The sequence below is a fragment of the Plasmodium relictum genome, assembly GCF_900005765.1.
Source record: "Plasmodium relictum strain SGS1 genome assembly, chromosome: 14".
NCBI lineage: Eukaryota > Apicomplexa > Aconoidasida > Haemosporida > Plasmodiidae > Plasmodium > Plasmodium relictum.
In genome coordinates, this window is record NC_041692.1 from 910,263 (window position 1) to 937,817 (window position 27,555).

The following is a 27,555-nucleotide window of genomic DNA, read 5'->3' on the forward strand; positions in this document are numbered from 1 at the left end:
TTATAGATCTCTCTTTGAAATTTAATTATATTTTCTTTGATACAGATGCTATTTACTATTATCTGCAATAATTTCTTATTTACATTTTATTAAATTTTGTCATATTTTTCATATTACTATGATCTTTAAAAGTTAAATTTATTTTTTTTATAAGGAACATATATATATATATATTAATAAAGGCAAATGATATATTAAAAAAAAAGTGGACAATACATACTGAACACCTTATAACCATTATTGAAAAATTATATAAACTCTTTTGGTAAATTTTATATGAAAACTTTCTTATTATAATGATCATAAAAAAAAAAAAAAAAAAAGGAATTTATTAATTTAAAAAATGTATATATGATAGTTTAATTTTAAGATAATTTTTTATACATTTTAACCAACATTTTTTGTAAAGTTATTGAATTATACACTTATTAAAAAAAGAGGGAGAAAAATTTAATCTTAAAAAAATATTTATGGCAGTTTAAAATGAGAATATATAAATTTATATATAATATTTAAAAAAAAAAGTTAAAAATCTTTAAAAAATAAAATTAATTTTATTATGTAATTTCCATATGAATGAAAAAACTATATTTTTATAACAAAATATAAGAGCAAATTATTAAAAAAAAAAAAAATGTACATCATAAAACAAAAAAAAAAAAAGAAAATTTTATTTTAAAAAAAAAGAATGTATAAATAAAAAAAAAAAATAGAAGGAATATTTGTGTTTTTAAAAAATATATGTTTCGAAAATCCAGAAGTAAATTTTCTTTTTTTTATAAAATATGTTTTTAAATAAAAAAAAAAAAAGAATTTTGTATATAAATTCACATTAAAAAAAAAAAAATTAAATAACATATATATAAATATGTATATATGAATATAAATTTTTTAATTAAGATTTTATTTTTTCATTATTCTTTACATGTTTGCATATTTTTATTGTACCAGTATTTGGTATTAATCTTATGCTTTTTTTTTTCTTCTTCTGAATAAATAATAAACTGAAAAAATGGATAGAAGAATTGAAGCAAGAAGAAAAGAGTTCAAAAAAAATTGTGATGACACAAGAAGAAAAAGAGAAGATTTGGTAGTTCAAATAAGAAAACAGCAAAGAGAATGCCAATTAGAAAGTAAAAGAGCCATGATAATGGCTAATACTGGATTTGAAGATAATTCATATAATTTAAATTATTTAAAAACTAATCAAGATGATTCAACAAATGAATCCATATGTAACACATCATCTAATAATAGTTCAAATACATTAGAAATGTTAAAAAAAATACCAACGTTAGCTATAGGAGTAAGATCTTCTGAATATGTAACACAATTAAACAGTACAAGAGAATTAAGAAAGTTATTATCTATTGAAAAGGGGCCACCAATACAGGAAGTAATAAATTCAGGAGTAGTCCCATACATAGTAGAGTTTTTAAAATATGATGATAAAACAGATTTGCAATTTGAAGCAGCATGGGTATTAACAAATATTGCTTCGGGGTCTCAAGAACAAACAAAAGTAGTAATTGATAATAATGCAGTACCTTATCTTGTCCGATTATTAAATAGTGAAAAGGAAGACGTTTGTGAACAAGCAGTTTGGGCATTAGGAAATATTGCAGGAGATTCAGCTGAATGTAGAGAATATGTTTTAAACCAAAATTCACTACCATTATTATTAAAAATTTTAAGAACTAGTCATAAAAGAACTTTAATAAGAAATGCTGCGTGGACTTTATCAAATTTATGTAGAGGTAAGCCTGCACCAAATTTTGAAATTGTCTCAAAAGCTTTACCAACTTTAGCTGCTTTAATTTATAATGATGATGAAGAAATATTAACCGATGCTTGCTGGACTCTTTCTTATTTGTCAGATGGATCAAATGAAAATATTAATGCAGTTTTAGATGCAGGTGTAGCAGAAAGAGTAGTAGAATTGCTAAGTCACTGCTCCTTTTTAGTCCAAACACCTGCATTGAGAACAGTCGGAAATATTGTTACAGGAGATGATTTGCAAACTGACGTAGTTGTTAAATTAGGTGCAGTTCAGAAATTATCATGTTTACTTAATTCATCAAAAAAAAGTATCAAAAAAGAGGCTTGTTGGGCATTATCGAATATTACTGCTGGAAATATTTCTCAAATTCAAGCAGTTATTGATAATAATGTTATTCCACAGCTTATTAATATTTTAATGAAAGAAGATTTTGAAGTCAGAAAAGAAGCTGCATGGGCTATTTCCAACGCTTCTTCAGGTGGATCGGAATCACAAATAGAATATCTTGTTGAATGTGGTGCTATACACTCGTTATCTAACTTATTAGATGTAGAAGATGCTAACATTATTTCTGTAACATTAGAAGGTTTAGAAAATATCTTAGAAATGGGAGAAAATAAAAAATTAAGAGATAATTTACCTGCCAATCCATATGTACACTTATTTGAAGAATGTGACAGTGTTCATAAAATTGATGCTTTACAGGATAGAAAAGTTGACAATATTTGTAATAAAGCTTGGAAAATATTATATAAATATTTTCCTTTTGTTATTAATAATGAGTTAAATAACGCTCCATTACCTTTAAACAACGTCTTCACTAACAGTGATGATGCTGTTTTGAACAAAGATTTTACATTTGATTAAACAAAAAAAAAATAAATTATAATATGTACCATTTATACTGTTTACACAAAATAATATAACATATATATATTAAAATTGTACTTATATATAAAATAATATACACATTGTGAAATTGAACTTATAATAAAGTATAAAAGAAAACAAAACTTCTAAAATATTAACAAATTCTTATATATATATAGTTCTTTTTTTTTTAAATTCTTTTGAATATATATATTCGTAGCAACATAATAATATGTATATATATAAACGTATTAATATTTTTATTATTTATTTTTTTTTATATATAATTTTAAAAAATTTTATTTATTACAATTTATAATTTAATAATTGAAATTCTAAAAGAAACATATATAAATTTAATAAGACATTATTTATTACCTATATAGTAATAAATATAATTATAAAAAAATCTATACAACTAAATAATATGAAAACTATCTATATATATATATATATTCATTTTGATTAGGTGGCTAATTATTTTTTTCCTTTTTTTTATTTTTATCTTAATTTTTTTTTCTTTTTTTTTATTATGCCATCAGATAGTAACTTTACATTTTTGTCAACTTTAAATTATTATTTTTATAAGACTTTTTTTTATTCTTAAATAAATACTCAATTTTTTATTAAGAACAAATTTTAATACTATAAGAAAAAAAAAATTTACTTATTTTTCTTTTCCTTTAATATATATATTGAATTATATTTTACGATATTTTATATCTTTCTATTTCATTACCACTCGTAACTTAAAAAAAAATATTAAAAAATGGAGATAAAAAGAAGAAAAAAAAAATAACAAGTTTTTATTACAAAGTTTTATATAATATTATTAATATTATAAATAGTGAACAATAATTGGCAATATCAGTTGAAGTATAAAACAAAAATTGCTAAGCTTATAAAAAAAAAATGTTTCTTTTTTGAAAAATGCTTCCTATAACTTTCTTTTTCTCAGAGACAATATCTTTATAATTTTTTTTTTTTTGTTGCATAGTTAATTTGCTTATTGTTCTTTTATTTTTAAGAAAGCTTTCATTAAAAAATATTATAATTATTTTAATTTATTATCTTCATGGCATATAAACATAAAATTAAGTTATTTAATTTAGCAAACATTTTCTCTTTTTTTTTAAATACTCGATAAAATTATGTGTAAAAAAATTTTTAATTTGAAAGTATTTGTCTTATTTTTCAAAATAATGTATCGTAATTTTTATGAGAAGTTTTATTTTTATTTGATATATAGATACTAATTAAAAACATAAGCTTGATCTTTTTCTTCATTTTTTTAAAGTAAAAAATTGCATTTTTAAATATAAATAAGTTAAACATAGAACTTTTCTAAATTTTATGCAATAGTTGCATAAAATGTTGCATGCGAAAATCATAAGACTTATTGAATTTTGATATTTACCATTATAATTTTTTTTTGTTGTTCTTTTTTTTCTTTTTTTGCACACCAGAAAAATTTAAATAATATCATTTAATATACTTATTATTTATATACAAAATAAAAACGACATTTAAATTTTATTTTTTTTTTTTTTTTTTTGTGCAAATTTAATTTTTTTTTAATGATTTAATATCTTAACTCTTTCAATGAATTTTTTTTTTATACACATTTTAAACATTTTGATATATTTAGCTATGTTTTTTAATTTTGTATTTTTTAATAAAGTTTAAATGCATTCTTATGTATAAAAATTGTTTCATTATTTGTTATCTTACTATTTCTCTTATATTTTAATTTTAAAACATTATGTACATACTTTTTTTTATATTTCTTTTTTATTTTTTTTTTTTTTCCCTCGTTGAAAATTTTGGCTATGTATGTGATTTCACATCAAAAAAATATAATTTAGATTTTATCGATAATGAAAAGGATGATGTCATTTGTTCTCATGAAATTGGTCCTAATGATACTATTGGAGTAATAATACCACAATACAAGAAAGGATATGAAAACTTTCATGTAATAACAAAATGCTTTAATGAAGTATCATTAAAGGAATCAGGAGATGATACAAAGTCTATATATGATGTTTTTAAGAAAGATGAAATTGAGTTATCAGAAAAACAAATAACTTTTAGTACTGAGCATAATACATCAATTTTAAGTATTAAAAAAGTAGAAAAATCTACAATAATTTACTGTGTTTTTGAAAATAGTAACAATAATAAATTGATAACCCGTAGAGGAATAGCAAAATTTTCAATTAGTAAACATTCTAATCTTGAAAATGAGATAGATAATATTCTAGTTGTTGATTTATTTAATAAATTAGTACCGAATGTAAACATTGGAAACAATTTGTATCATATTAAAGCATCACCAGGAAATGTTCTATACATATTAGGAACGCAACTATCAAATAAAAAATATATTTATTTTCATAAGGATAATTGTCCAATAAATTTTGAAAGTATAGGAGATACATATAAATTTATATTCCCCATAATAAATGAAAGAGAAATAAAATATATTTGTTCCATGTATTATGAAGAGAATGATGAAAAAATTTTTATTGGTGTTTTAATTATAACATTTGAACAAAAAAAACCAAGTCTCGAAGAAATTCAAAAAGATATTATAAAAAAACATATGGATGATGACGTAGAAAAACATGTAAATAAACTCTTAAATGATGTTGAATATGATACCATTGATAATGCTCAATTTATAGAACAGAGTATAAATATGAACGATGAAAAATATTCTATTCTTCAATCGGATTATCCTGATAGAAATGCATGTAACAATGATAAATGCAAAGATTTTTTTGATAATTCTACTTGTTCATCTAAATGTGGCCATGGTTATAGACTGTTGAATGGATATGAATTAAACAGTACTTCACATATCGCTGTACCATGTAACAATGGGGAATGTACAATTGAAGATGAAATTGAACCTTTAGTTATTTTTGTTTATGCTTCAATGGTTTTCTTCTGTATAATAATTACAATTTTTACTATTATGATATATTTCTTAATAACTAATCGTAAAAAAATATATTCTGACCCATTTGTTCCTTATGATAGCAACTTAAATAATTTATAAAATATAGTATAAAAAAAAAAAAAAATACTAAAATTCATATTGAAATATCAAAATTCATGTATTTATATAAAATATGAGCCATATACATTATTATATTTTATTTTCCTTTTTTACTTTTAAAAAAAATCAGTTATACAATTCATTAGATTTTCTTCTATTTAGAAAAAATGTATTTACTTATATACACAATTCAAAATTTAAAAAAATAAAATATAGAAAATACTTATAAAAATATATATTAATTAAAACTTACATTTTTGAAAATAAAATTTAAAAAATAAGTTTTTAAAATAATTTATAATGCTTTTTTTTTTTTAATTATATAAAAATATTTACATAATTTACAATAGAATGATTTAAATTATGAATACTTTAAATTTGAAAAAATAATTTTTTCATATAAAGTAATTATATTATTAAAACTATTATTTATTAAGAAGAAAAAAAAAAAGATATATGAATCTTAAGATATTTATACAAAGTTCATTATATATACAAATTTTTTTCAAAAATTGCTTGAACACATTTTTTTAATTAAATTACATTATTCTTTTTATCAGCGATTTTTTTTTTTTTTTTAATTAATATCATACATTTTTAGTAAATTACTTTTCTTTTTTAGAATATTGTTTTACATCATAATTTTTATAATTTAAATCATCTTTTTTTTTTTTTTTAATTTACATAAAATGAAAAAAACATACTTTTGGCTAATTTACTGTAGAACAAAAAGTGTATGGAATAATGACCTGCCTTTTCAAAAATGTTATGCACAAGATATTATAAATCATTTTTTAAATAGTTATAATTATACTATGAATAATATAAAAAATAAAATGGGATATTTTTATTTATATAATTTTTCTTTAAAAAATATTCCTTTATCATATTGTGAAAATGATAATAATATCCTTTTAAATAATGGCATTTTAGATAAAAATACACCATTGAATAAAAATATGAAAAATAAGAAAAATAATTTTTTTAAATTACTTGAGTATGAATACTTAGCAATTAAAATTGTTCTTTATTATCTCAAGTGTTCTCTGAGATTTCTTATCTTTACCCTAGTTCATTTTTATTTGTTTTTTTATAACTGCTTCAATATTGTACTTTATATAATAAGGAAAAGAATTTTAAACAACAAAAATAAACAGTTAAACTATTATTTTTCTATTCCAATTAATTTATATAATTGCTTTGTAACTATCTATAAAATCTCTAAAAGAAATAATTCTTCTGAATTTAATTTTAAAATAGATGATTTAGCATTTCTAGGTTCGGGATTTATTTACGATAAAAGGGGTAAACAAAAATTAGAAAAAAAAAAAAAGTATATATAAGAAATGATGTATAAATTGATAAAAATAAATATTTTTTTAATAAAACGTAATGAAATAAATAATGAATATATAAATGAATTATGAATAAATATTTGTTTATGCTTTCTTTTTAACTTTTTATTACAATTTTTTTTGTTAATATTTAAAGGATATATATTAACAGCTGCACATAATATAACAGTAAGAATATAAAAAAAAAAAAAATAGAATAAAAGTAAGGATATAATTTTTATTATGTCTAAAATTTTCTAAGCATTTAGAAGAAGACACATTTCTTATAAAAAATTGTGATGATTTTTATTTGGCTAAAGTATCAGGTTTACATGATGGTAAATTTCTATAAAAAAAAAAATTATATTTTTTATATAGATAATATTTTCTATGTATGTGTATTTTTAGAATCAGATATATGCGTTATGAAAATAATTTCAAAAAAAAAATTTCCTTATATACCATTAGGTAAAAAATATATATATTAAATTACAATAATATAATAATAGAAATTATTTTTCTATCAATGAATATTTTTAAATATGAATTTAGATACTAAAAGAGAAAATTTAAAACAAGGAGAACTTGTAATTACATTTGGTCAAATACAGGTAATTTTTTATTTTATTTTTTATTTTTAATATTAAATTAATTTTCTTTTTGTATAATATAATCCTAGAATTTTGATAAAGAAACTTGTAGTATTGGTATAGTTAATCAACCTAAACAGACATTTTCAAAATTCACTAGTTTTAATAAAAACCAACAACCATGTTTGTATCCATTTATACAAATAAGCAATCCTATTAATAATGGTTATTATTAAAAAAAAAAATTCATATATTTTTTTAAGGGTGTAGTACATGGTATTTTTAATAACTTCATAAACTTTAAAACCTTTTAAATACCAATAATTTTTTTAAGGTATGTCTGGTTCACCATTAATTGATCAATATGGAAACCTAGTGGGAATGATTCAAAAAAAAATAGATAATTATGGGTATATAAATATTAGAAAAAAAAAAAAAAAGATGATGATAAAATATTAAAAATATGAAAAAAAATAATAACGAAGTTTTTTTTATCACTTTCATTCTTTTTAATTAGACTAGCATTACCAGTAAATATTTTAAAAAATATAACAGAATATTTACAATATAAAGGAATATATAAAGAACCATTTTTAGGTATACATTTAAATAACCAAAACTCTCTTTTAAAATTAATTTTAAAAAATTATAAAAATTTTATTATTGATTAAATATTAGGAATAATATTAAAAGAAAAAGAATTTACTATAAAAAACTCCTTAAGTTCGAAAAAAGGTAACTTTAAATTTTTATTATATTTATGTAAAAATGTTTATTATATTAAATACATTGTCTTTTTTTTTTTTTTTCATTATTAAGATTTAATTCAATTTTGTAACATTTTAATTTTTTTTTTTTTTTGTTCTTTAAGAATTAAAAGTACATGATATTTTAAGCAATTCACCTGCAGACATTTCGGGTTTAAAAAAGGAAGATGTTCTTTTAAGCATTAATAATCAAAATATAAAGAACATTTGTGAAGTTATCAAATATAAGAAAAAAAATTATAATTTTATAATTATAATAATTTAATATTATTCAAATATTTTTATATATGTCAATATATATATACATTTTAAATTATAAATTGTTTTTTTATTTTTCTTTAAATTTTAATATTAATTACATTTTTCTAGGTTCATGAAATTCTAAACAGTACAAGCGATAAATTCATAAATGTGGAAATTCTTCGTCAAAATAAAAAATTAAAATTCAAAGTAAAAACCCAAAACTATATTTGATATAAAAAATACTTTAATTTTATTTTTCCTAAAAAGAGTTTTCTATTACCTTTGTATATATATATATTTTTTTTTTATTTTAAACATATTTTTTTTATTATTTTTTATTTAAAAAAATAAAGATAATATTATGTATATAATATCTTACGTGAGTTTTATTATTGTATATTAAAATTTTCTATTATTAATGCATTTAAAAAGTGTATTTTAAGTATATATTTGTAAGTAAAAATTTTTTTTTTTTATTTTAAATACTTGTATGAATTTTTTTCATTTTTTAGGTTGAACTATGTTAAAGTTATATTTTATTTTTTTTTTATTTTCTTTTATATTTTTTTATTTTGAAAATTAAATTATGTAATGATACATAAATGCGAAATATAGAAATAAGATGCCTTATATATTTTTTAATGCTTTGTACTAATCTTATGTTTATCAGTTGTTTTATTCCCAAGACGATAAATAATGCTATGAAATACCAAAAAATTATACTATATGAAAGTAAATTCACTTAAACATTAATATAAAAATAAATGAAACATGTATAAATTTCTTCATTTTTCTTTTAGATACAAATAAAAAAGAAGATTTAGAATATAAACTTTTTAAGAATATAAGTTTTAATAAAATTAAGACTAATTTAAAAAATCTTTTAGTAGTAAATAAAAAATTTAATTTATCAGATATTAAAAATGTTTCTTTTTTAGGTTAACTAAAAAAGAAACGAGATACTCATAAGTGAATATTATATATATATATATATATATATTTTATCTGTTTTATATGTTTTTTTTTTTCATTATTCGTATTTATATTTTTTAAATTATTAATGTTATTTATATTTTATAAATTACATTATTTTGTAATTCTGATATTTTTTATGTATTTAACATATTTTTTTTTTAATTAAAAAAGTATAAGAAAAATTTGAATAAATATTTATCTGTAAACATATATTAAAGCATAAATAATTTAATAAATATCATTAGACAATTCATAATAAAAATATAAACGTTTATTATGTTTAATAATATGAATTCTTAAATTAGTACAAAAAGACGCTATATAAAAATTATTCATATTATTAATATAAATTAATATATATATACAGAAAAAAATAGTAGTATTTGTCTTAATACAATTTTTAATTAATTTTCTAATGTCAATATTTCTCTATTAAATAATATATGCATATATATATATATTTTTTTTTTAAAGGTAAATTTCATAATTATGAAAAAATAGAGAATTATGGTGTAAATGAAATATGCATATTAGGTAGAAGTAATGTAGGAAAATCAACATTTTTAAGAAATTTTATAAAATATTTAATTAATTTCAATGAAAATAAGTATATTAAAGTATCAAAAAATAGTGGTTGTACCAGATCAATAAATTTATATTCATTTGAAAATATGAAAAAAAAGAAGTTATTTATTTTAACTGATATGCCTGGCTTAGGTTATGCTGTAGGAATAGGAAAAAGAAAAATGGAATTGCTAAAAAAAAATTTAGATGATTATATTTTTTTGAGAAATCAAATTTGTTTATTCTTAATTTTAATTGATATGAGTGTTGATGTACAAAAAATTGACATATCATTAATAAATACCATAAAGTAATACATAAAACAAGAAAAAAGAAATTAACATATATATTAATTACATGTTTCTGTTACATTTCAAAATATATAATAACAATAATATATATATTATATATTTTCCTCCTTATAGAAAAACTAATATACCTTTTAGAGTTATTTGTACAAAAAGTGATAAGTATAATTTGGACATAAATGATAGACTAAATGCAATTAAAATTTTTTACAAACTTGATAAACTTCCTATTAATATATCTAAATTCTCCAATAATAATTAGTAAGTATATGTAACTTTTTTTTTAATTTTATATATCTAATATATTATACTATGTGATTAATCTATATATATATTTTTCTTTTTTTAGTATAAATATTTTTAAAGAAATTCAGTATCATTGTAATTTAAATAGTAAATGAAAAAAATTTTTTTTTATTGTTACTGTTCCTATATAATTATTTGTAGTTTAATTTAATAATAGGTATATATAAATAAATAAATTTATAAAATTAAAAAATATAACATATTTATTTATAAATCTTTCTAACTTTATTTTTACTTTTATTTTTATTTTCTATATTATTGTTTATATATATATACTATTTTATTTTTACATTTTATTTAATTCTATGTTATGTAAAGTAATTTAAACCACCTTTATACATATCCAAAATATTCAATTGATCTTCAGTAAAAATAAGTTTATATTTGTATTCCCATTCATCCTTATGAGTTCTCAAAAAATTTTGAATGCATTTTTCTATTTCTTTTTTTATAATGTGAACTGTATTATTAGACACTTTAGCTACACTCACTAAAATATGTGGAAGCCAAAGAGGAATATAATTTGGAAATGAACTGACTATACTAATTAAAGCAAAAATAGCAACTGTTTTTTTTTTTTCTATGATTTTCGTATTATTATCTTGTGAAATACTAAGAGAACAGTTCTTTTGATTTATTATGCTTAAAAAAAAATTTGCAATTTTCTGAAGAGCTAAAGTATCATAATAAAAAAATGCTGATGCTAATATATCACGTGATAAATTCTGAATTTCAACATAATTATCCACTAATAATGATATAAATATATTCAATAAGAAAGAATGCTCTTTTTTACCGTATAAAAATAAGCAATAGTATGAATGAAATAAATAACAGAACTGCAAGGTAGAATTTCTAACTTTCCAATTAGTATTATTTATTAAACTACTAAGTTCTCTTATAAGTAAAGTTCCTGTTTCATCTTTTAATAAAAACTGCGTGCTATATAATTCTTGATTTTCAAATATTTTAGTATCATTATGACTTTTTAAGCTTTCACAATTTATGATTGGTAACTTAAATAAATATAAAGAAGGACATAGAAAACATTTAATAGATTTATTTATCAATTCATTTATATAATTATCAACTAACTGAACTGATAATATAAACATTTTCAAAAAAATAATACCTAAATTATTCAAAACATATATACACTTATTTGTATACATAGTAATTGTTAAATATGCCAATGTTTCAAGAGCATAAATATTTTTTGATTGTTTTGATAAATTTTCATCACCTAGCAAATATTGAATAACTTCTTTAGCTACATTATATAAATAAAATAATATATTATAGTAAATATATTTTAAGTGATCATAATGTTTATGATCATATGACACATATAAGATGTTACACAAAATGTCCCCTATTCTTTGCCTTACTGTTATATTATCATTGTCTATCAATTTTAAAAAATCTTTTAAATGATTATCTAATAAATGCATATTTTTATGCATACTATAAAGAATCATAATATTTAATATTTGCATTTTTTTTTTAAAAATTAAATTGGAAATGTCATGAAAATTACAACATAAACAGAATTCAAATAATTTATTATATATATGAATATATTTTTTCTTTATATTAATGAACAATAAATGAAAACAATATATCCATATGTTAAAGACTTCGCTATTTACAATGGCTATCTCTTTTTCTAACAATTCTATAATATCATTTAAAATTTCATTTACTTCTTCCTCATTTCTTAGTTTCCTTAATGATAATAGTAAAGGGCACACCATTGTTATAAAGGTAGATTTAAATTCATTGTCTGAATACTCATCTTTTTGCAATTTTTTTAGTATAAATAATACTATTCCAATATATTTAAATTTGCAATTACTTACAGTAAGATCACTTGCATTTGTATCATTAATATTGTGATCATTGGTGTTTATTTGATATAGATTTGAATCTTTCCCATTTTCTTTATTTTGTATTTGTGTATTTTCTTTTGTATAATTATTTTGTAAATTAACTAAAAATTTAAAAAATACATAATAAGAATAAAAATCCTTTATGTATATTTCACTAATTTGAGTAAAACCTTTAAAAGATTTTTGAACTTTAGATAAATTTATTATTATGGCATTTATACTATTATTTTTTTTTTTACTTTTTAAATTTTTATATATGCATATTTCGACAAAATTATGATAAATTATTCCTTTTTGAAAAAAATTGAATATATGCAATGGTATACTCAATTTAAAATTGTTATAATATTTTAACAATTTTATAAAACCACAAAGTGATAAATTATAAACATGAACATTTTTCTTAATTGACAAATTTTCTAATAAATAATTAAAATAAAATTCATAATGGTTTTCTATAACAAAATTATTAAAACTAATTAAAAAAGATAAAATTACTATTTGCACATATACATTATTTTTTTTTTCACTTTCTTCTTTTAGAAATAAAAATAAGTGGTCAATTTTTTTTTGTTTTTTTTTTTCATATACTGAATTTTTAATAAATCTATTATTAATTAAGGAATATACCAATTTCATACATTTGAGTGTTATTTCCTCTTTTTGAATTTCTAATCTTAGAATATTGATAATAATTTTAATAAACTTTTTCAATAAACATATATCTGTTATAATTTTCTTTATTAATCCCATGTTGTTTGTTATATTTATAATAATTCCGTTAAAACAGCTTATACATTTATTTTCAAAATAATCGTTAGTATTTAAATCACTAAAACTCTTTAAACTAGCTAATTTATTCATATCAATACTAGCATTATTTTCTATATCATCATTATTTTCTTTGATGTTTTTTAATGACTCTTTATTTTCATCTTTATTTTTTTGTGTTAATACATATAACTTGATATAATTTTTTAAATAAAAAGAACATGTTTTTAAAAAGGGAACCTTAATAATTTTAAAAGATGGTAAAATTAATTTAATTGTAGTTTGTGCATAAGATCTAACCTGAGAGTAAATAGATAAATTAATAAAAAATAATATGTTACATAGTTGTTTACGATAACCAGAGAAGCAATAATTTTTTTTTCTTTGTTTTAATCTCTCATTAAATAAATAAAAAATATTATTAATGTATTGATTTTTTATAATATCGAAGTTATAGCTATTTGGATACATATTATAAGTAAAGGATAATACATTATTAATGTATTCATTATATAAACTAGAGTTGGCATTTTCATTACATTTCAGTAGTAATAAATGTATATTCTTAATTATTTTTCTTTGGATTTTTGCATCTGCTTTTATATCTTTTTCTCTATTATTTATAACATCGAAAAAAAAATCTTCCTTCATTTTCTTTATTTCTTTCTTATCAGAAATGTTTCCATTTATTTCATTTGTGTTATTTTCACTATTCAGTGAACTAAAAGATGATTTATTCTCTAATTTTTCATCATTACTGTTGTATTCTATATAAGATGATATGTCTATAATTTTCTTAGGAATTTTTAAAACATGTAATGATAAAGTGATAATAATTTCCGATATATATACATACAAATAAAAGGATAATTTTGTATTAATAACATGGCACTTTGCTAATAAGTTATTATAGTTATATCTTTCATCGGGATACAATAAACTTAGTGGTTTAATAATAACTTTAATTACTCTATAAAATCTTGATATAATATTGGAATAATTTAAAGTGAATTTCCATTGAATTTTTTTTTCTTTTATATTTCTTTTTTTAATATATTTTGTCAAATTGGGTGTGCAAATTGGTATATTACATTGTATTAATAAATCAATTAAATAGTCCAAAAGTAAAAAAATAAAATCTTTTCCTATTTTTATATCTTCCAAGGATGGAGCTTTCCATTTTATTAAATCATCAGTATTGCTGAAATATTTTTCAGAATTAACACTTGTTTTTTCATTTTTATTCATTCCTAAAAGATTCTGTTCATTCAATTTATTTTTTTTACTTAATATGTGCCATGGAATGCCCCAATATGCAATAGTAAGTACCTTGTCTTTAGATGGCATTTGTTCATGGATTTTAAAACAAGAATAATCTTTAATTGTTAAACTAAAATTATATTCTAAAAATCTGTATATAATTTTACATATATATTTAAATATAGTATTATTATCTTCAATTATATATATTTCTATTAAATTATAAATGTCTTCTAAATTCAAAAATTCCTTTCTTGCTCTTCGAATTAAGTTAGACAAAAATAGTAAATAACATTTTATAGTATCATCATTTGCATATTCATTTTTTGTGTAGACATAATCTTGCTCCTTTTCGTCATTATGTGTATTATCTAATTTTTTTTTTTTTTTTTTTTTCGTAATTAACTTTTTATAAAAAGTATTAAAAAGCATATCAAAAATTTGTTTATTATTTACTAATCCAACGGCATAAGGAATAATAGATAAAAACTTAGCATTTTCTAATTCTATGTTATTTAAAAATCTTTGGCATAATTCATAAATAATTTCATGATCTAAATGAATAAATAAAGAAATGATAGTTGTTTTTAATCCTGTATATAAGTCATTTTCTATTTTGTTATCTTTATTCTCTCCATTTTGTTTTTTGCTATCTTTATTTTTTTCGCTTTTTGAATATTTTATGAAATATAAAATTTTGTCAAAAAATTCATAAACCCATTGACATAAATAATCAATTAATTCTTTTCTTTGTATTATTATATTTTTAATTTCTTTATCATTCAACTCCTTTTGAATATTTTCAAAATTCATAAATTTCTTATATTCATGCACAGCTAAAGAATAATCAACATTTTCAATTTTTACAATAGATATATATGAAAATAAAATACTTAAAAAAGAAAATATTGTAAAACTTTTATATACATCGCATATATCAATACCAACATTCATAACATATAATATATCTCTTAAATATATAGATTTATATTTAATTAATAAGGGTAATAATAGGCACAAAGATAATAAACAATTGCAAATTTGAGTTGATATATTAACATTATTTAAGCATTCCATTATTTTTTTAACAAAAATATCTAAACAATTTATATCAATAACACAAATGTGTTTTAAAATATTTTCAAATAAACTTATTCCTTTATTATTTTTTGGAAACATTCCTTGCACTACTAATGTAGTAAACTTTTCAACAATAAACTTTTTATCTCTTTCTGTTATAAAATAATTATTTATATAATCATCAATCTCATTACCTAATTTATTATTATCGAGATTTTCACTACTTTTTTTTTCCATTTTTTTTAAAAAAATTTCTTCTCTTTTCATTTTTCTAATAAAACAAAATAAGAAAGAATTTATGAATATGTTTATATTTCCTATATGTTTACCTATATTAGATGGATGTATATGAGGCATGAATAAAGAAGTTATAATATTTATGTAATCATATGTATCAGTGTTTTCAAATATTAAAAACATATCTTTATTTTCATCAAAATCATTTAAATTAAAATTTTTTTCATCTAAATAAGAAAGAAATTTTTCTAATAACTTTTGATCCTTTTCTTTATTTGGCATATCTTCTTTTTCTTCTCTATTTCTATAATTTTTATTCAATAAAAAAACGAATATTTTTGAAATAATTTTTATTACACTTTCATTATCATTAACTAGTATGTTATATTCATCTGGAATAAAATACTTTGAGGAATTTAATTGAGCATTGTTAGGTAATTTTATATAAAACATAAATAAAAAAAATATTACATTCAACAGTTCATTTATTTCTTTTTTTAAATTAATATTATATATATATGCATATTTTAATCCTTTATATATTATTTTAACAAACGAATAATTTATGCAATTCCAATTAAATTTCTTTATCTTATTATACAAAAAAAGTAGCTTATTATATTTAATTAACTTAAAGCATAAATCATCAGAACTTAAATGGCATAATATAACAAAATTTAAAATTATAGTATTATATCGTGTACATAATTCTAGATTATCTATCAAGCATACTGATTTATCTATATTAAAATTTTTATTTTGATTCTTTATTGACGTTGTATTTATATCAATATTATTTTCTTCATCATTGTTCCCTATACTTCTACTAATTTTTTCATTTAGTTTTTCATTTATGATAAAAATGATTGAATCCTTATCAAAATAATTATTTTCAAAACAAAAACCTCCTTTTTTATCAACATATTCTTCATATTTTATAGAATGGTTGTTATTTAAAGAAAAGTCAACTAGTAAATTATGTATATTAATATTATAATAACAAAAGGATTTCAAACTAATCAAAACATTTAGCAACGAGCTAATGTAATTCTTATAAGCATTATGACTACAACCATCATGCTTAGTAGTATTATTGCTCAAATAGTCATATACTAAATTAAATAAATACTCATAATCTATTATATTAAAAATGCACTTTTGAATATATAATCGAAAGCTTTCCTCCTTACCATTAATTATAACTTCTTCATTAAAAAAAGAACAATTTTCTTCTTTTTTTTTATATATACCATTATATGAAATGTAAAAATCATTTAACATTTTCACTTTATCTTCATTAATAACACTTTCTACTTCACTTTCTTCATCAACCCTTTTATACTCTTGATAATAGTGATCACTAATATCTGCATAAGAATTATTAGTAAAATCACTTTCAATTTCATCGTAACTCATAATTTCCTCATCTTTTTCAATTAGATCTCTATCATATTCAAAAAAAAAATCATCTAAAATGTATTTTTTTATATTCTTCAGGATATTTGAAAGGGATTGACAAATATACGATTTTAGATTCGGACTGAGATTCTTATTTTGTAGAGAATCCCATAAATATCTAATCATAAAAATGTAATAGTGAAATGATTTATGCTTCTTTGTATTAATTGTTTCATATGCATTAAATAGCTTAATTACTGATGTAACATTATAAGAATTATTTTTTTTAAGAAGTACCCTTTTTTTAATTTCACTTAATAAATCATATTTTTCTTTATTTACATTTTTCTTTATTTTTTCTGGCAAAAAATTGGTATAATCGTTTAATTCTCTAAATATGTTCATCATTGTTTTTAACCACAAAAAAAAAAAAAGAATATTACAACTTTTTTTTCCCCTTTTTTTTTTTTTTTTTTGTCTTGTAAGTGTATTTATAATTAATTTTTATATTTTTAATGAAAAAGTAATATATTTTTTATAGATATATTTTAGAATAATTTAATTCTTAATTTCTTATAATAATAATTTTATCAATTATTATAAAGTTAAAATTATCTTTCAAGAATTTTATTTTTTTATTTATAAAATTAAAGTTTTTATCTTTTTTATAATAAAACTATATTAAAATAGTTTTTAATATTTATTATAATAATACCTTTTTAAAATTATTTTTCTATATTTGTAAAAATGCAATAATGTTTTTTTTATCTTTCTGTTTTTTGTTGAATTAGCATTTTTCTTAAAATACTCCTTAATTTAAACAAAAAAACATTAATTTTTATAAAATCTTAAGTTCTGTTACAATAATTTTCCAATATATCTGTTTTATCTTATCATTTTTTTTTTTTCTATCTTATTTTATGTGTATTTTTTATTTTATCCTTATATAATTCTATTATCTTTTAAATTTATTATCATACTATATTAAATTTTATAATAAAAATACATTTTTATTCATTTTATTTTACTTTTTTTTCTCTTAAATTTTTTTTGTTATATATATTTTATGCTTTTATTTTTACCTAATTTTTTTTTTTTTATTTTTATATAATTTTTATTCTTAATTATATTTTTTTAATATCTTTATGAATATAAATTTTTTATGAATTAAAAAAAAAAAAAAAACTAAATACCATAAAGACTATACAAAATAAAATTTCCGTGCACATCAATTTCTGTTGATTAAAAAAAAAAAAATATATATAATTTATATTTTTTTGTACGTGTTTTATTCTTCCAAGAAATATACTCTTTTTTATCGTAATGAAATATATTGAAAAAAAAAATAATAATAAAAGCATTGGCTTAGAAAATATATTTATATATTTATCTTTATTGAATAACCGCATGCATTTATCAATTTCTTTCTAATTTTTATGAATTACTAATATATTTCTGAAGTTTTTTTGCTTTTTCCATAATAATGTACACTTATTTTTTACATATGTATATAAATATCCTTAAATAAAAATTTTTATATGTATATATATAACTATTAATTTAATTGAATTATTTTGAATTAATTTAAAAAAGAAAAATGAAATCTATTTTTTGTAGCAAATTTTCCATAGAATAAGTTATACTATTACATTTTTCTTATCCTTTTCCTTTTTCATTTCCTTTTTCTTATCCTTATTTTATAATTAATTATAAAATAAAATTCTTAGTAATGATTTAACATAAGGTCTAATATAAAATTAATTCCTTTAGCAAATTACTGTTGGTTTTTGTATCTTTTAATTACAATAAATACTTTTTGTTCTAAAAAATATTTTTTCTCTTTCCAGTAAAAATATGTGATGTGACTTGTATATGGTTATTTTTATTTAATTCATCTATACTTTTAAATAAATAAAAATATCAAAGTTGGAAAATAATTTTTGAATAAACTTTTAAATAAGTTTTCTCATAATTTTTATGTACTTTTTAAATTAAATAATGATTTTTCTGTAATTTAATTTTATTTTATTATGGTTTTTTTTTTTCTTTTTAACAGAAAAATTATAGATATAAATATTATACTTTAACTTTTTTTAAAAAATTTTTATAAGTTTTCAACAGTTTACATAAAAATAACTTTCTTCTCTCAACTATAATAATTTTATAATTTGCAGTGTTATGATTATGATACATAGAATTAAAAAAGTGTATTTCAGTAGTGATATCAATATATCAAATTTATTAAGGAAAAAAGCAATTTTATTTGAAAATGTAAAAAGAGAAAATTGTAAAATAGATTTGATTTTAAAATATTTTGAATTGAAAGGATTACATATAAAAAAAAATGAAGTACATATTATGACTAATATCTTACATAGACCAACTGGAAGAATAATGATTTTAATTGATAATATAAAAAAGCAAAATTTTAACTTTAATTTTGATAATTTTGAAAAAAATGAAGATAACAAGAATGATGATAAACAAATAGAGAATTATAATAACGGTAAAAATAGTAACATCACTGAAAACAGTAGAAATGATAATAAATTATTATGTGACAATAACCATGAAAGCAAAAAAGCGTTTAACGAAATAAATGACATAGTTATAAATAAGAAATATCATTCCAATTTAAAAAATTTATTTTCAGATTGTAAAATTCACTTGTGTGATAATTATGAAATTGAAAAGTTTGTTGAAGAATGTGAAAGATTATTAAGATTTACTGAAGATATTAAAAGAATATCAAAATTTGAAAACTTAGATAAAATAGTTACTATAATAAATATACCTAGCTGTTATGGCAGAAAAGAATTATCAGAAATTATTTATGAATGTGCTAATATTAAAGTGAAATTAAAAAATATAATATTTAGATTTAAAAAAAATGGAAACCAAAGTGATTGTGCTTATGTATTATGTAATAATATAAATGAAGCAAATATTCTGATAAATAAAATGCAGGAATATCCTGTTGCAAAAAAATATCATTTAAAGGAATTTTACGGTACAGCTTTTTTATATGCATCAAAAAGTAATTTATTTATTAGTTCAGAAAAATTAGATTATTTAACTATTTTTTCAAAGTATAAAATATTTACATGTGGTTGGCATAAAGATATATCAATAAAAGAATTCGAAAATTTTTTAATAACTCTAAAAATATTTCCTTGCAAAATTATAAAAATTAATTATAACATTAAAGAAAGTGAAGAAGATATAACAAGAAATAATGGTGATGAAAAAAATGAAAAAGATAATAATAAATATGAATTAAGTGAAATAAACCCTAATCACATAACCATTAATATTGATGAGTTATCAACCATAAGCAATAATCATAGTTCATTAAATGAACGAAATGATTTAAATACTTCATCTTTTATTTTATTTTTTGAGAATATGAGAATGACTAAAAAGGTGTTTACCAAATTAGAAAGACTTAAAAAAAAATGGAAAATATCTGCATCTAGTAATTTCTATGCATACCCTAAAATAGTAAGGAAGAAATAATTTGAAACTTTTATTGATATTTATCAAAATTATTTTAAAGAAAATTTTTTAATAAAAATTTTTTTACAACAAAAAAAAAAAAAAAAGATATTATTAATAAGAAAATATATATATATATAAAAGTATTTTATACTGAAATCAATATAAAAGTTTAATTTTTTTTTTTTTTATTTCAGCCCGATATTCATTTTAATGATGATAATAATTACGCTGATGAAAATGAATATGAAGATTCTGATTTAGATGAAGAAATAGAATATTAATTAAAAAAAAAATGAGTAAAATGAATATATTTAAAATGTATTTTAAAAAAAATATATTACTCCAGTAACATTTAATATGAATTATTTTATTTTAATTTAATTTGATTTTAATTTTTTTTATTTTATTTTTTATTTTTTGTTATATTTTAAAAAAATGTTGGCTTTATTTTATAATAGTTTTCCTAATTTTAGTATACAACCCAGTGCTTAAATCTATTCTGATACTTTTTACAAAATCTATTTCATATATTGTGCTAAAAAAAAAAATAAAATAAAAATAAAAAAAGAGATTAAATTTTACAATATATATATATATATAAAGACATTTTTTTTTTAGTTTCATTTACTTTTTCTCTTTGTAAGTAAAAAAATCATCATTAATATTAAAATAATAATTCATAATTCTATTAATGTAATAAGTAAAATTAATCCATTTTTTTTCTTTAAAATAAGACCACTGGTATTCATAGACTTAAAAAAAAAAAGAATTAAATTAAAAAATAACACATATATATATATATATTATTTTTTTTTTTTTTTTATATTTTTACATTGAGAGCTTTGACTTGGTGAATTTGAACTTAAAAAATTCTCATCTTCTAAATTCCAAATGATTTCTCTAAAAATAAAAAAAAGAAAATTTGTATATATATATGTATACGTTATTATATATGTATACGTATTTATATATATATAGGTATATTTACTTTTTTTCTTCGGGTTCTTCTATTTTATTGCTCTCTTCTTGTTTTATCATTAAATAAGGAATCATTTGATTATGTATATCAATAGAAAGCTCTTTTTCCTCTTGTTCCTTTTCATTAGTAATACTGTTAGTATCATCTTTTATTTTTTCTTTTTTCAAATTATTATCATTATTGTCATCTTTTAATTGATTATTTTCATTATTATATTTAGTATGCTCGTTTTCATTTACTTTATTATTCTGATATATTTCTTCACTTTTATATATTTCATCATCTTTATTTATTTTTTCAGGTATAATATCGTTAACTTGTTTCTTTTCCTTTGAGTCATCATTTTTATAAATGTCTATTAGAGATAATAATTGATTCTTTATATTTGCATCATTAATTTTAGAACTAAAATTTCTTTTTTTAATGTTATTTACAATATTAATAATATCATCATATATCTCCATTTTGTGATCAATAATATTTCTTCCCTCACTTTCTAATATTTTTGTAGACAATGAAAATCGTTTATTATCATAATCAATATTTATTATAACTCCTTTTATTTTATCATTAATTTTAAATATGCTACTTAAATTAAGTATCTTTTTTTTGGATATTTCTGATATATGAATTAATCCAACTATATCACAATATTTTACCATTAATCCATACTTGGAAATATGTATAATATCTACTTCAACTGCATCATATATATTAATATTTTTTAATTGTTGATTTTGTTCATATAGTATATTAGAAAAACTTAACTTATGAATATCTGTACAATAAACTTTTATTTTTTGGTTAACTAAGGTGTCTAATATTTTTTCTTCATCTTCTACTTTAACTTTATATTTACTTGATATAGAAGAAATATGAATAAATGTTTGTATATCATTATAAGAGGCACTTATTCCATTTTTTAAAATTGAGTTAACATGAACATCAAAAGGAATTTCCTTTGTTTTATATAATAATATTTTATTAAGATCATTAATTTTTTGTATATTTTTTAATGTTAACAATATTTTATCTGTATACATTTTATATATTTCAAATATTAACTTATCATTAACTTTGAAAACATGCTCAATGTTGTCTATATTATAAGGCATCTGATCTACATGTATTTCAGCATAAAAAGCGTGATTTATATCAACATATGCAATATTTTTTTCTACTCTGAATATTTTACCAAATACTAACTTTCCTACATACAATCTTTCATCAATATTTGATACCTCTTTGCTATCATAATTTAGTATACTGTGTTTATTAAATGTTAAATCAATTTCTTTGTCATGCTTTTCATTATCAATATAATTACTAAAACCATATACATTTGTTATTATATCATTTGGTTTATAAATATCATATATTTTCTTATTGTAATTTTTTATTATATCAATTAATATGTATTTTTTTAGTTTCTTATTTGTTTTTAGTTCTTCTAAAATGCTATCATCTTTATAATTATTTATCTTATTATAAATATGTTTTTCATCACTATTATTACTGCAACTATTACTATTGTCTAAGTGTTGAGTGATTTCACCCATTTTGTTTAAAATTTTATCACTGTTACTATTATTAATATTTTTCTCATTTTGTGAATTTTCATTTTTATTAAATCTTTCTTTATTTTGTAAATTATCAATATTTTTTTTATCTTTAATTGCTTTTTTTATTTTTCTTACTCTCTCGTTAAATTCGTAATCAAAGTTTCCATATTTGGAAAAAAAATATTCTTCGAAATGCTCATGAATAAAAGTTAAAAAGTCATAATTATTTCTTTGTGGTTCTAATATATTTCTTTTAATATGCATTTGTTTAAAATGTTTTTTATATGCTTCATATAATTCATCCAAGTAAAAACAATCCTTTTTTATTAGTTCTTCATTATTTAAATTATTATGTATAGTCATAATGACTTTGTTAAGATCCTTGCTAAATTCTTTATACATACTTTCTTCTTCCTTTTCTTCTTTATTAATTATTTTTTTGCTACTTTCTACTGCATTATTTTTTATATTTTCTTCACTTTCTTCATTTTTTTCTATATCTTCACTATTATCTTTTTTATTATCTTCTCTTAATTTATATCCATTTTCTTTTTCAATTTCTTTCTGTTTATTCGTTTGATTATTATCATAATTCAATTCATTTGTTTGACACTCCATTTTATTTTTATAATTTTCAGATTTTTTCATATTATAAATTTTTTTACCAATATGTTTGTATTTTATGAGAAAATTTCGTATACTTGCAGGAATTTTATTTTTTTTTAAAATAGAATCAATATCTTGTAATATATCTCCTTGATTACTTTTAAAAGGCTCTAGATTTAGAATTTTATCCATTTCTAAAAGTATTTTTTTCTCATTTTTATAATCTTCACTATCATAAAATACACCAAAAAAATCAAAGGTGCTACTATTATTTACCATCGAATAGCCATTTATCAATTTATTGTATAATAGATCCTTTTCCTTTTTTGCTAATTCTAAATAATTTGTTTTATTATCATCCTCTTTCTTTTTACTGAAATATACTTTTTTTAATGAACTTTCAATAATATCATAAGCATTATCTAAAATTTTATTTTTTGCTTTACCATCTTTTATTTTACTTATATGTTCAAAATTTTCTATATTATTCTCTGTTAATTTTTCTTCTATATCTTTTTCCGTATTGTTTAAAATAGTATCTAAATCTTCATAAATATTTTGTTTTTTTCCATTTTGTTCCTTTAATTTCTTTTTTTCTTCTTTTATTCTCTTTTCTCTTTCAATAGTTTCCGGAAAATATGCATTCAACAATTCTTTATAAGAATATTCCTATATTTAATATATATATATACATCAAAAATAAAATAAAAAAGTAATTATAGCAATAAAATAAGTATAAATATACGTAAACCAACATTATCCAAACAAAAATTAATATATACACATATGAAGAGAAGCAATGTCAAAATCATAAAAAAATTAAAATACCTCGTCAGCTAAATCTTTTAAACTAGGAGCTATATCTTTATAAATATATGGAATATAACTCTCAACTTCATCATCTTTATTTTTGCTCAAGAGAGAACAAATCTTTCTTTTTTTTTTTTTATATTTATCTGTCTTATTTCCTATCTAATCAATTGAAAAATTCAAAATATTTAATAATAGTAGTATACTTATTCTTTTTTTTATTTATATTATCTATTTTATAAATATAATGTCATTATTATTTAATCTTTATTATAATTATGTTATTGTTATTGATCTTATTTTATTTTTTTTTTTTTTTATATTTACATAATTGCTGAACGTTGGTCTATGTTTTATGAATGATGATACATTAAATATAGCAAATCCCAACATCAAAAACGATTTTAAAAAAATCATTGTTACATTTTTAAAATAAAAGAAAAAAAATAAATTAAAAACATATTATTATATTTAAAAATTATAAAGTTATTAAACTAAATCATATTATGAAAAAAAAGTTTATTATGCTTTTGGCTAAAAAATAATCGGTAAAATAAAATTCACATAAAGTATTATTACTATAAACAATAATATTGTTTAGTTTTTTCTTTTTTAATATACCATTATGAAAAACTTTTGTATTTTTTTACTTTTATGTGATATAAAATTTTTTTTATCTTATTTAATGTTACACAAAAAAAAAAAAAAAAAAAAAAACATATACAGTTTTTTTTTTTTTAATATAGTTTTTTATTATTATTTCAGTGAATATTTAAATACAAAAGAAAATTTAAATGAAATGAAAACTTTTTTTATAGATAGTCAAAATGGATATCATGAAAAATAAGAATAAGAATTTTTTTTTCATTTTAAATTAAATCATACAATTAAAAAGATATTTTTTTACGTAATATCTTTGATTTTTGTAATGCTAAATTAAAATAATAATAATAAAACAAAATGAATAAAAAATGATAATAAAAGAATATAATAATATAAGAAAAGGTTGCCTGAATTGTTATTTTAACAGATCATATAAAAGTAAAATATCATATAAAGATAAGAATTTGAACTTATGTGTAGCTTTTAATAACAATGCAAATATAAACCATGAGAAATTTGACAGTAACTTTTATTTATATAATATAAATTCAACCATTTTCAAATTGGTCAAATATATTCATATATTTAAGAAAAAATACAAAAACGATATTGATTTAAATAACAAAACAAATGATAAATATAAAATTGAACAGATATTCATGTGCTATATTTCTATTTACAAAAATATAAAGAGAAATTTATTTTTAAAATTAACATTAGAAATTTTTAAAGTTCCTTGTTTAAATAAAAAAATAACTGATGATAAAGAATTTTATGAAGAACTTTTAAATGAAGTAATTAAATGCAGAAAAGCAAAAGATTTAGAGAAATCTATTTTTTATGAATACATAATAAAAATTTTATCACTATTTTTAATGAATTTTAATTTTTTTAATGAAAATTTCCAAAGAATTTTTTTTATAGAAACAATAAAAATTATAAAAAATGAAGAAAATATAAATTCCTTTTTGAGAAATTTCACTTATTTTCTTTCTTGTATTTCATTTTATAATAGAATTTTAAAAAAAGAATTATATGGTAATAAACCTGTTCTTTTAAATATTTCATCTAATAGTCAAATTTTTTTAAATCAAATAAAAAAAAATACTATAATGGATTCTTTACCTTTAATTTTAGATATTTTTGATAAAATTCAAAATTATAATTATTTTAATGAAATTGATATATGTAATATTTTTGATTTCTTAAATGAATTCAAAAAGACACATAAAATAAAAACACTTATATATAAAAATATTCAAAAATATTTTACTTCCTCAAGCCAAATAAAGAATTTATGTTTCTTTTTATATTTAATTTCAAATTGTAATAATACAGATCACCAAAATATATATACATATATATATAATATTATATTTTTAAAAAGAAAAGAATTAACTGATGTTAAAAATATAAATCTTTTTTTATTAAGTATAATAAAATATAAAAATGAAAAAAGTGTTTTGGAGAAAAATAAAAAGAAAAGAAATAATTTAATAAAAAGAAGAAATTTAAATAAAATTAATAATATAAACAAAAAATTTGAATTATGTTTAAAATTAAAGTATAGATTTATTAAAAAGAGAAAAATGATTAATGAAAAAATTATGTATTTTTTTATTAAGAATCACTTTATTTATTTAATTAGAAAAAAAAAAATAAATACTAAATACATGAAAACATTCCATCAATATTTTTTGTTTTATCACATAAAAAAAAACTTTACAAGAAAAAAAAGTTATATATCACCTATAAATATAATTAAAAATTATAGATAAAATTACAAAAATTAAGAAAAAAAAAGACATTCAAAATTTCAATTTAATCTTAATAAATAAATAGTAAATTATATTATAATTGATAAATATAGTTGTTATTAATAAAAAAAAAAAAAAATTAAATATATATATAATCAGGAAAAGTTAAAATTAAATGTGTATATAGATGTGTAATATGATATAAATAATACCTCGACAAAAAAAAAACTTAAATATATTAGAATAGAAATATTATATTATCTTGCTTTTTTAATTCAAAAAAAGAAAAAAAGAAGAAAAATAA

At 18.3% G+C, this 27,555-nt stretch overlaps 8 protein-coding genes across 8 annotated transcripts; 6 read left to right on the top strand and 2 right to left on the bottom strand.

Annotated features, from left to right (window-relative positions):
* Positions 1 to 1,012: 1,012 nt before the first annotated feature.
* PRELSG_1425100 (karyopherin alpha, putative) lies at positions 1,013 to 2,647 on the top strand (the record flags this gene model as incomplete). Its single annotated transcript, XM_028679314.1, has 1 exon — positions 1,013 to 2,647. The coding sequence occupies one exon, from the start codon at positions 1,013 to 1,015 to the stop codon at positions 2,645 to 2,647; it is 1,635 nt and encodes a 544-aa protein (XP_028535040.1).
* A 1,765-nt stretch (positions 2,648 to 4,412) lies between these two features.
* Positions 4,413 to 5,714, top strand: SSP3 (sporozoite surface protein 3, putative; the record flags this gene model as incomplete). Its single annotated transcript, XM_028679315.1, has 1 exon — positions 4,413 to 5,714. The coding sequence occupies one exon, from the start codon at positions 4,413 to 4,415 to the stop codon at positions 5,712 to 5,714; it is 1,302 nt and encodes a 433-aa protein (XP_028535041.1).
* A 689-nt stretch (positions 5,715 to 6,403) lies between these two features.
* PRELSG_1425300 (trypsin-like serine protease, putative) lies at positions 6,404 to 8,879 on the top strand (the record flags this gene model as incomplete). The annotated part of the gene is made up of 11 exons (XM_028679316.1): positions 6,404 to 7,019; positions 7,206 to 7,237; positions 7,311 to 7,386; positions 7,457 to 7,516; positions 7,601 to 7,659; positions 7,728 to 7,863; positions 7,973 to 8,048; positions 8,156 to 8,235; positions 8,317 to 8,373; positions 8,510 to 8,619; positions 8,775 to 8,879. The coding sequence occupies 11 exons, from the start codon at positions 6,404 to 6,406 to the stop codon at positions 8,877 to 8,879; spliced, it is 1,407 nt and encodes a 468-aa protein (XP_028535042.1).
* Positions 8,880 to 9,250: 371 nt separating this feature from the next.
* Positions 9,251 to 10,896, top strand: PRELSG_1425400 (GTPase, putative; the record flags this gene model as incomplete). Its single annotated transcript, XM_028679317.1, has 5 exons — positions 9,251 to 9,380; positions 9,449 to 9,586; positions 10,098 to 10,497; positions 10,613 to 10,756; positions 10,845 to 10,896. 5 exons carry the CDS (start codon positions 9,251 to 9,253, stop codon positions 10,894 to 10,896), a joined length of 864 nt encoding a protein of 287 aa, XP_028535043.1.
* Positions 10,897 to 11,109: 213 nt separating this feature from the next.
* Positions 11,110 to 17,844, bottom strand: PRELSG_1425500 (conserved Plasmodium protein, unknown function; the record flags this gene model as incomplete). Its single annotated transcript, XM_028679318.1, has 1 exon — positions 11,110 to 17,844. The coding sequence occupies one exon, from the start codon at positions 17,842 to 17,844 to the stop codon at positions 11,110 to 11,112; it is 6,735 nt and encodes a 2,244-aa protein (XP_028535044.1).
* A 1,776-nt stretch (positions 17,845 to 19,620) lies between these two features.
* Positions 19,621 to 21,215, top strand: PRELSG_1425600 (conserved Plasmodium protein, unknown function; the record flags this gene model as incomplete). Its single annotated transcript, XM_028679319.1, has 2 exons — positions 19,621 to 20,937; positions 21,129 to 21,215. The coding sequence occupies 2 exons, from the start codon at positions 19,621 to 19,623 to the stop codon at positions 21,213 to 21,215; spliced, it is 1,404 nt and encodes a 467-aa protein (XP_028535045.1).
* A 163-nt stretch (positions 21,216 to 21,378) lies between these two features.
* On the bottom strand, positions 21,379 to 25,308 carry PRELSG_1425700 (RNA-binding protein, putative; the record flags this gene model as incomplete). Its single annotated transcript, XM_028679320.1, has 6 exons — positions 21,379 to 21,469; positions 21,563 to 21,686; positions 21,767 to 21,834; positions 21,923 to 24,750; positions 24,910 to 25,053; positions 25,219 to 25,308. The coding sequence occupies 6 exons, from the start codon at positions 25,306 to 25,308 to the stop codon at positions 21,379 to 21,381; spliced, it is 3,345 nt and encodes a 1,114-aa protein (XP_028535046.1).
* Positions 25,309 to 25,862: 554 nt separating this feature from the next.
* PRELSG_1425800 (conserved Plasmodium protein, unknown function) lies at positions 25,863 to 27,272 on the top strand (the record flags this gene model as incomplete). Its single annotated transcript, XM_028679321.1, has 1 exon — positions 25,863 to 27,272. The coding sequence occupies one exon, from the start codon at positions 25,863 to 25,865 to the stop codon at positions 27,270 to 27,272; it is 1,410 nt and encodes a 469-aa protein (XP_028535047.1).
* Positions 27,273 to 27,555: the final 283 nt, after the last annotated feature.